General features: G+C 51.6%; 1 protein-coding gene across 1 annotated transcript; it reads right to left on the bottom strand.

Annotated features, from left to right (window-relative positions):
* Positions 1–1,950: 1,950 nt before the first annotated feature.
* On the bottom strand, positions 1,951–9,321 carry EAH_00017940 (B-box zinc finger protein, putative; the record flags this gene model as incomplete). Its single annotated transcript, XM_013397561.1, has 10 exons — positions 1,951–2,304; positions 2,634–3,135; positions 3,516–5,933; positions 6,306–6,336; positions 6,602–6,788; positions 7,159–7,238; positions 8,005–8,174; positions 8,591–8,676; positions 8,962–9,018; positions 9,247–9,321. 10 exons carry the CDS (start codon positions 9,319–9,321, stop codon positions 1,951–1,953), a joined length of 3,960 nt encoding a protein of 1,319 aa, XP_013253015.1.
* Positions 9,322–9,665: the final 344 nt, after the last annotated feature.

Raw genomic sequence — 9,665 nt, 5'->3', positions numbered from 1 at the left:
AGCGACCCTGAGAGCCAGGTGTCTCGCTGCTGGCGACGCGCTTCCTCCCAGTTCAACAAATTTTGCTGCTGCATTTCAATGTTGCTGCGACCGGGAGGCAAGAGCAGCCCTCTAAACCCTAAACCCTAAACCCTTGAGGCCCCTAGACCCTAAACCCGTAAAGCCCCTAAACCCTAAACCCTAAAAGCCCCTAAACCCTAAACCCTAAGGACCCTCCATAACAGGGATATCTCATGTTGTTGATGCTGCTGCTACTGCTGCTGTTACCGCTGCTGCTTTTGCTGCTGCTGCTGCTTCTGCTACTCCTGCTGCTTCTGCTGTTGCTATCCCTGCTGCTGCTGCTGCTGCTGCTGCTGCTGCTGCTGGGTTTCAGGGAAGACGCGCAGCCGAGGGAGAAGAGCGCGAGAGCGAGAGGCCTCAGTACGTGGGTGAGGCCTCGCTGTCTCCTTTTGTTTTTTTGTCTCTCTTATTTTGCTTCCTTCAGCCCCTTTGCTGCCATTAGCAGCAGCAGCAGCAGCAGCAGCAATGCATGCTGCTGATCTTTTTCGTGAACGTCTAGCTTGTCTATAGGTGCAGCAGCAGCAGCAGCAGCAACAGCAACAGCAGGTGCTGCAGCTCGTTTTATGGTAAAGCCATCAGGACAGCAGCAGCAGCACAAGCAGCAGCAGCAGCACAAGCAGCAGCAGCAGCTGCTGCTGCTGCTAGCTATCCTTTAATGCTGCATCTGCATGCAGACTGTGTTTTTTTATATATCATTTTCTCTCATTAGGGCCATTAGGATACATAGGGGGCCCCCCTCTGTACCCTACGGACCTTGGGGGCCCCCCTCTGTACCCTAGGGGCCTTAGGGGGCCCCCGTGTACCCTATTATGGGAGCTCTGGGGGCCCCCGGTGTACCCTACTGTGGGGCCCTTGGGGGCCCCCCGTGTACCCTGTTGTGGGGCCCTTAAAGGCCCTACTTTACGCTACCCTAGGAGCCTTTGGGGGCCCCCGTGTACCCTATTGTGGGGCCCTTAGGGGCCCCCAGTGTACCCTGTTAAGGGGGCCTCAGGGTCCCGCCGTGTACCCTGTTGTGGGGCCCTCAGGGGCCCCCCGTGTACCCTGTTGTGGGGCCCTCAGGGGCCCCCGTGTACCCTATTGTGGGGGCGTCAGGGGCCCCTTATGTACCCTACTCTAGAGGCATTGGGGGCCCCTTGTGTACTGTACTGTAGGGGCCCTAAGGGCCCCTACAGTACAGCTGCCTGGGGCCCCCTGAAGGGACAGCCGCTCGCTGTCAGGCGAAAGACGCCAAGCGAGTTTTTGTGTTGTCTCCTTTTAAAACAAATTGGAGATAAAGATATTTGAGGTTAGGGTGGAGACAAGGAGACAGATAGAGAGACAGAGACAGATAAAGAGACAGAGACAAGGAGACAGAGACAGACGTGCGCAGAGAGACAGAAAGGGACAGAGGAGACAGAGGCCGAGACAGAACAGCTGCTAGCTGCAAAGCAAAGACACCGCTACACTGCATGCAGCCTCAGGCGTATAGGCAGCTCAGGGTGTGGGGCGAGGGCCCTACAAGCGGTATAAGGAGGAGACAGCAAACTGTCTCCTTCTAGAGACTGTCTCCTTTTGTATTGTTTCATCATCACTTCTAAGGTTTAGGGTTTGCTTAGCGTGGCGGTTATGCAGCGGTCTAGGGTTTAGGGTTTGGGGTTTAGGTATGCGTGAAGTACTCCAGAACCAACTAGGGTTTAGGGTTTAGGGTTTAGGGTTTAGAGCACTGAGATGCAGCCGACTACCCGAGTGAAGAGTTAAAGGCTTTCTGTGTAATGTCTGTACGAAGGAGACAAAAATAAACAAAAATAAACAGAAGGGACCCCAGAGGGGGCATAGCAGCAGCAAAAAAAAGAGACAGACAGAGCCCCGCTGTCTGTCTCCTTTTGTCTCCTTTCTCTGCTGTCTCTGCATTTATCTGCTGCCCGCTGCATCTCTTTCTTTTTTCCCTCCATCTTCGCGGTCTGTTGCTGTGGCCCTCCTGCTGCTGTTGCTGCTGCTGCTGTTGCTGCTGCTGCCGTTGCTGCTGCTGCTGCTGCTGCTGCTGCTGCTGGGGGGCGGGCCGTCATCTGCAGCAGCGCTGCTGCTGATGCGGAGGCTTCCGATTTGCTGCATTGCTCTTCTGGCTGCCGCAATCAATGATGCGTCTCCTCCTGCTGCTACAGGGCTGTCTCTACTGTCTCCTTTTGCTGTCTCTTCTAGAGGGTACTCCCGTCTCCGCGCTGCAACAGGGAGAAGACGCGTTTGCTGCTGATCACGAGACCCACCCTGCAGCAGCAGCAGCAGCAGCATCGCATTCAACAGCAGCAGCAGCAGCGCATTCAACAGCAGCAGCAGCAGCGCATTCAACAACAGCAGCAGCAGCAGCAGCGGATTCAACAGCAGCAGCAGCAGCAGCGCATTCACCAACAGCAGCAGAAGCAGCAGCGGATTCAACAGCAGCAGCAGCAGCATCATGAAAGTGTGCGGCATCCACTACACACGCCTTCTGCTCTAAGACCACATCACCTATTCTAGCTAGCTAGCTACGTAGCTAGCTAGCTAGCCAGCAGTAGATAGGTAGCTAGCTAGCTAGCAGAGGTAGTAGTTGAGCCCACCCTTGCTGCTGCAGCTACGATTGCCTTGGGGGTTGCTGCAGCAAGCTGCTGCTGCTGCTGCTGCTGCTGCCTTCCGAGTGCCTCCTGTCTCCTCCGTCTCCTTTGAAGACGCTCGGTTGACTCCTCTTCAACAGCAGCAGCAAGTGCTTCTGCAGCTTCAGCAGCAGCAGCAGCTGCTGCTGCAGCTTCAGCAGCAACCACAGCTTCAGCAGCAGCTTCAGCAGCAGCTTCAGCGACAGCATCTTCAACTTCATCAGCAGCAGCAGTGGGAGCAGCAGCAGCAGCAGCAGCAGCAGCAGCAGGAGGGCTATGGAGTTCGAATGCGGGCATCGATGCCTTGGGCGGCAGCTGCACTACAAAGAAATCTGCAGGTGTCTCCTTTTGTGTTTGTCTTTGTCTCCTTCTCTCCCTCGGAAGAGACAGCAGATCAGCAATATACGAACGCCGACGCCCCAGCTGTACAGACACCTCAGCCACCCGTGGATCATCAGAGCTTCTTGCCCTGCACGCAGCAGCAGCAGCAGCAGCAGCAGCAGCCAGCTGCAGCAAACCGCCTTCTAATGCAGCAGCAACAAAACACCAGCCGGCAGCTCCACTGCCAGCCCAGCCATCGCCTTCCGCCTATCACCTCCAAATCTAGCTAGCTAGCTAGCCAGCTACGTAGCTAGCTAGCTAGCTACCTAATTAGCTAGCTAGTTGTTTAGCTATCAAGCGTGTTGCCTAGCTAGCTAGCGAACCAGTTACCCTAGCTATCCAACCAATTAGCTAGCTAACCACTCTGCTAGCTATCCAGCTAGCTAGCTAACTATCCAGCTAGCTAGCTAGCTATCCAGCTAGCTAGCTAAATATCCAGCTAGCTAGCTAGCTAGCTTCATAGCTCACAGAGAGTCCCTGGGGTTGGGGTGCTCAGCAGACGGCTCTCCTCTCTTCGGGTCCGGCCCCACAGGCACATGCTCCCGCATCGATTCTGCTGCTGCTGCTGCTGCTGGTGTTGCTGTTGCTTTTGCTGCTGCTGCTGCTCTTGCTTTCGCTACTGCTGCAGTTGCTTTTGCTGCTGCTGCTGCTGCTGTTGCTTTTGCTGCTGCTGCCGCTGCAGTTGCTTTTGCTGCTGCTGCTGCTGTTGCTTTTGCTGCTGCTGTTGCTTTTGCTGCTGCTGCTGCCGCCGGAGCAGCAGCATCAGCAGCAGCAGCAGCAACAGCAGGATGCGTCGGAGAAGGTCTTGCCGCTCGGCTTGCTTCCGGCTGCCTGCGCCTCTGCTGCTCTGCGGGTGGGGAGTCCCCCAGCTGAGGGTCTCTTTTGAAGTGTCTCCTGCTGCTGCTGCTGCTGCTGCTGCTGCTGCTGCTGCTGCTGCTGCTGCTGCTGCTGCTGGGTTTGGTATTAAAAGTGTGAGTGTTATGGAACTGCTCTTCAGGTGTATGCACAAAATCAACAGTATTTGTCTCAGGCAAAGAGGCGATGTCGCTGTCGGGGAGGCTGCGGTTATGCTGCGGCTGCTGCTGCAGCAGCTTCTGCTTCTGCTTCTGCTGCTGCTGCTGCTCCTGCTGCCGCTTCTGCTGCTGCTCCTGCTGCTGCTCCTGCTGTTGCTTCTGCTGCTGCTCCTGCTGCTGCTTCTGCTGCCGCTGTTGCTGCTGCTGCTCCTGCTGCAGCTTCTGCTGCCGCTGTTGCTGCTGCTGCTCTTGTTGCAGCTTCTGCTGCCGCTTTTGCTCCTGCTGCTGGAGCTGCTGCTCCTGCTGCTGCTTCTGCTCCTCCTGCTGCTGCTGTTTCTGCTGCTTCTCCTGCTGCTGCTTCTCCTGCTGCTGCTGCTTCTGCTGCTGCTTCTCCTTCTGCTGCTGTTTCTGCTGCTGCTGCTTCTCCTGCTGCTGCTGCTTCTGCTGCTGCTGCTTCTCCTGCTGCTGTTGCTTCTCCTGCTGCTGCTTCTCCTGCTGCTGCTGCTTCTCCTGCTGCTGCTTCTGCTGCTGCTTCTCCTGCTGCTGCTGCTTCTGCTGCTGCTGCTTCTCCTGCTGCTGCTTCTCTTGCTGCTGCTTCTCTTGCTGCTGCTTCTCCTGCTGCTGCTTCTCCTGCTGCTGGTTCTCCTGCTGCTGCTTGTGCTGCTTCTGCCTGTGGTGCTTCTGCTTCTGCTGCTGCAGCTGCTGCTGCTGCTGCTTCTCGTGCTGCTGCTGCTGCTGCTGCTGCTTCAATGGAGGAGAGATAGAGACAGGCGATGCCCTCGCCTCTAATTCTCTTACAATGCGTCTAACTGCTTTTCTTCTAATGCCTGTGCGTAGAGTTCTAAGAGGTGGGTTGTTATCTTCATCTTCATCTTCATCTGCTGCTGCTGCTGCTGAAGGTGCAGCAGCTGCTTCTGCTGGGGCTTTTCGTACATGTCGAAGCGGTGGTCTAGGCATGCTGGCGTCTCTTCCTTTGCTGTTGTTGCTGCTGCTGCTGCTGTCGCTGCTGTCTCCTTTTTCTTCTGCGCGCTGTTGACGTGTCTCCTTAGATCTCTCTGATGCTGCTAGTCTCCTGCTGCGTCTCTCTTGAGTCTCTAAACGCCTCTCTCTGTTTTTATCTGTCTCCTCTCTCCCTACTGCAGGATAAACCGGTGCAGCAAGCCCTTCAAGCACCTCTTCTGCTTCTGCTGCTGCTGCTGCTGCTGCATCTGCATCTAACGTAGAAGCTTCAGACTCACTTAAAGAAGAAGATGCACCTGTCTCCTTTCTCCTGGGCCTATAAGGAATGCCGTCGTTATCCGAGCTGTCTCCGCTGCTAAGAGAGGAGACATAATACTGATCGCTATCCCTCCTCCTCTGCTGCTGCTGCTGCTGCTGCTGGTCTTGCTGCTGCTGCTGTTGTTCTTCGTCTTGTATACCAGTAGGAAGCAACCCTGCTGCTCGTCTGTGCTGCAGCGGGAAGATAGAATCTGCTGCTTCTAAGTGCAGTCCCCGAGGAGACAGTCGCGGACTGTATGCTGGGGCTTGTAGAGACAGTGTATCTTGCTGTCTCTTCTGTACAGCAAGTGTCTCTATTGCTGCTACCCACTCCTCAACAAGGCTGTCTCCTTCTGCTGCTAGCAGCAGAAACCCTTCTAATTCTTTCTGATGTACATTCACCTTCACCACCTCAAAGCCGGAGCTGTAGTCTCTTCTTGCTGCAGCAGCAAGAGCTGTGCTGCTAGCATCTTTAAAGCTTCTCGCAAATGTCTCTTCATTAATTAATAACGCTGACTCTACAGTAGAAAAAGCATTGTCTCCATCGGAGTGTACGCACAGGTAATTTCCTCGAAGAGACACCATGCGCACCTCCCACTCTGCATGCAGCTGGTCTCTGCAGCAGCAAGCAGCAGCAAAACCAGCAGCAGCAGCAGCAGCAAGAGAAGCAGCAGCAAAGCCAGCAGAAGCAGCAGCAACAGCAACAGAAGCAGCACAGAGGCATGCAGAGATATACTAAAATTAATATCACACGCGCAGCCCCAACCCCTGCCTAGCTCGACAATAAACCCTAAACCCTAAACCCTAAAACCCTAAACCCTAAACCCTAGTCCTGAAGTCTCAAGCAAAACAACCATCAAGGCTACGACACCTCAGCGATAGAACAGGGATAGACAGAGACGCTGCTTCAACTGGACACTTATTAGGGTTTAGAGCTTAGGGTTTAGGGTTTAGGGTTTAGGGTTTGCGATTAGTTGCTGCGCCTCACTTCCTGACGAAGGCCTGGTACTTGTCCGGCGCTGTAAAACACAAGCAACACAAAACCCTAAACCCTAAACCCTAAACCCTAAACCCCAACCACTGAACCCTAAACCCCAAATTTTTAACCCTGAACCCTAGCGCGTAGACCCTAAACCCTAAACCCTAAACCCTAAACTTTACACCTTAATCCCTAAACCCTACCCGTTAAACCGTAAACCCTAGACCTTGAACCCTGACCCATGCATACCCCGAAAACCCTAAACCCTAAACCCTAAACCCTAAACCCTAGGAAGTGTATCTCACGTTTTTGTAGGAAGAGTTTGCTGTAAGGGTCTATAGACGGTGCGTAAATAAGGGTTTGTTGTTTATGAAGTTGTGCTGGCTTTGCTGTTGTCTCCTTTTGATATATCTCTGTCTCTCTATTTAATGCTGGGGCGCTGTCTAGAGACAAACGAAGAGACAGAAAATCTTCTGCTGCTGCTGCTGTCTCCTGGCAGAAAGCACTGAGACGGTTTGATGCACGCAATAAAGCCTAATAATATTTAAATACAAACACAAAGTACATTCATACCTGCATGTACACCCCAATTATATATCGCTTTCTATACACCCCACATATGTATAATATATATATATACATATATATATGCTGCATATATACACCTCAAATAAACCCTGTACATACACCCTAATTATATACTGCTTTCTATACACCCCAGATATACACTGCGCATACACCCCAAATAGACAGAGAAGAAACAGACAAGAAAGGAGATAAGCAAGAAGAGAGACAAACAAGAAAGGAGACAAAAAAAGAAAAGAGACAGACAGCTGGAGCTGCATATACACCCCAACATTACCTCCTGTCTCTCTTCTAATAGCGAATGAACGTCTAAGGCCCGCAGCTGCCAGTGAGGCACTCGCAGTCTCTCTTGCATATCTGCAGCAGCAGCAGCAGCAGCAGCAGCAGCAGCAACAGCAGCAACAGCAACGGCAGCAAAAGCAGCAGCAGCAATAGCAAGAGAAGCAAAAGCAGCAGCAGCAAGAGCAGCAGCAAAAAGGCAGAAGGAAATAAAACAAAAGGAGACAGAGGGAGGTAAAAGAGAGACAAAGACAGAAATAAAAAAGAAGGCAAGGAGACAGACAAACAAAGAGACAAAGAGACAGAGAGACATGCGAAACGAGATAAAGAGACAGACAGAGACAGAGAGAGAGAGAGATAGAAAGATATATATGGATATATATATATATATATATCTGTATGTATATCTGTCTCTGTCTCTGGAGAGACAGACAGAGACAGAGAGATAGAGAGAGACAGAGAGACAGAGAGACAAATAGAGAGACAGGAGTGAGAGAAACAAAGACAGAGAGACAAAAAGAAGAGAAGGAGACAGATAAAAGAGACAGACAAAAAGAGAGACAAACAAAATGAGATAAACAGACAGAAAGCGAGACAAAGACAAGCAAGAAGATCTGCAGACAGAGACAAACCCCACACCAAATATGCAGAGACACCGCAAAGGAGACAGCAAAACAAAAGCATTGTTATTCTTATATTACTAATATACTATATAATAATAATAATAGTATTATTAGTATTATAAATTATCATTATTATATTCATTCTAATAATAATTTATAATAATAGTTATGATTAGTATTATTATTTATTATTATTATTATTATTATGTTGTTTATTTTACCTGTGAGGACATCTGTCTTCTCATCCAGAGCAGTAAAAGTAGAGACAATATCATTAAATGCATTTAAACCTAAGACAGGGCTGCGGGCCCCCAGCTGCTGCAGCTGCTGCAGCTGCTGCTTCTTCGCTCTTAAGTACCGCAGCAGCGTCTTGCAGTCGCCGTCGACAGCCCTGAGGTGTACGTACACCCCAATTCATAAACCCGCTATGCTGCGCCAGAAGCTGCTGCTGCTGCAGCAGCAGAAGCTGCTGCTGCTGCAGCAAATGCCTCATCAGCGCTAGCCAGCAGCAGCAGCAGCAGCAGCAAGTCTTAGTGAAGCAGCAAAGATATATGCACCAGAAACAGATAAACCAGCAGCAACAAAAGCTGCAGCAGCAACAACAGAAGGAACTGCAGCAGCAACAGCAACAACAACAGCACCTGCAGCAGCAACAGCAGCACCTGCAGCAGCAGCAGCAGCCGGCGTATAAACCGAGAGAGCAGCAGGGAACAGCAGCAGCTGAAGCTTTCAAAGCCCGTTTGAGGTGCACAACACCGGGCTTAGGGTTTAGGAATTAGGGTTTAGGGTTTAGGGTTTAGGGTTTACTTGAGGGTTTGTGAACTTAAACTCCCCTCCATATCCATTTCCTTTTCAGCAGCTTCACAGCGCACCTCCAGGGCCCGCATCACTGACTGCAGCAAAAGCAGCAGCAGCAACAGCAGCAGCAGCAGCAGCAGTACGTGGCAGCAGCAACACCACCGCCAAGTGGTTGCAGCAACTGCAGCAACAGCAACGGCATGAGCAAGCAGAAACGGCAGCAACAAAGGCCGCAGCAGCAGCAGCAGCAGAAGCAGCAACAGTCGCAGCAGCATCAACAGCAACAGCATCAGCAGCAACAGCAATAACTACAGCAGCAACAGCAACAGCAGCAGCATTAGCAGCAGCAGCAACAGCAGCAGCAGCAGCTGCATGCATACCTCAAACGCATCTGTAATTTGAGTAGCACTCGCCACATGAAGTCGGGAGGCCTTCCTCTGAGGTCAACGTACACCCCAGACAACCCCACAACACCAGCATTGCAGCAGCAGCAACAGCAGCAGCAGCAGAAACAGCAGCAGCAGCAGCAACAGCAACACGAGGACAGCAGAAGAATCAGACGACAGTAGCAGCAGCACACTCGTAGCACTACGACAGCAGCAGCAGTGGGATAGCAGCAGAAGCAGCAGCAGCAGCAGCAACAGCAACAGCAGCAGCAGCAGCACCTGGATGCTTTTTAAAGCAGCAGATAAAGCCTCAAGTTCTTTTGCTTGCTGCTTCAGCTTTGTGTAATGATCCATCATCTGCAAAAGAAGAAGCAGGGCCCAGCCTAGGGTTTAGGGTTTAGCGTGACGGCAGAAGAATATCTAGGGTTTAGGGTTTAGGGTTTAGGGTTTGGGCTTCAGGGTATTAGTGGGGCGGCAAAGGAAGACTTAGGGTTTAGGGTTTAGAATGAAGGGTTTTCGCTTAGCATCAAAGAAACAGAATTAGGGTTTAGGGTTTAGAATGAAGGGTTTTTGCGTAGCACCAAAGAAATAGAATTAGGGTTTAGGGTTTTAGGGTTTAGTGTAGCACCAAAACAAGACCTAAGATGCATGCTTAGGGTTTAGGGTTTAGGGTTTAGGGTTTAGGGTTTAGGGTTTAC

Source organism: Eimeria acervulina, genomic scaffold (assembly GCF_000499425.1).
Source record: "Eimeria acervulina Houghton genomic scaffold, Eah_scaff116, whole genome shotgun sequence".
Classification (NCBI taxonomy): domain Eukaryota; phylum Apicomplexa; class Conoidasida; order Eucoccidiorida; family Eimeriidae; genus Eimeria; species Eimeria acervulina.
This window is presented reverse-complemented; position numbering and strand designations above follow the sequence as displayed.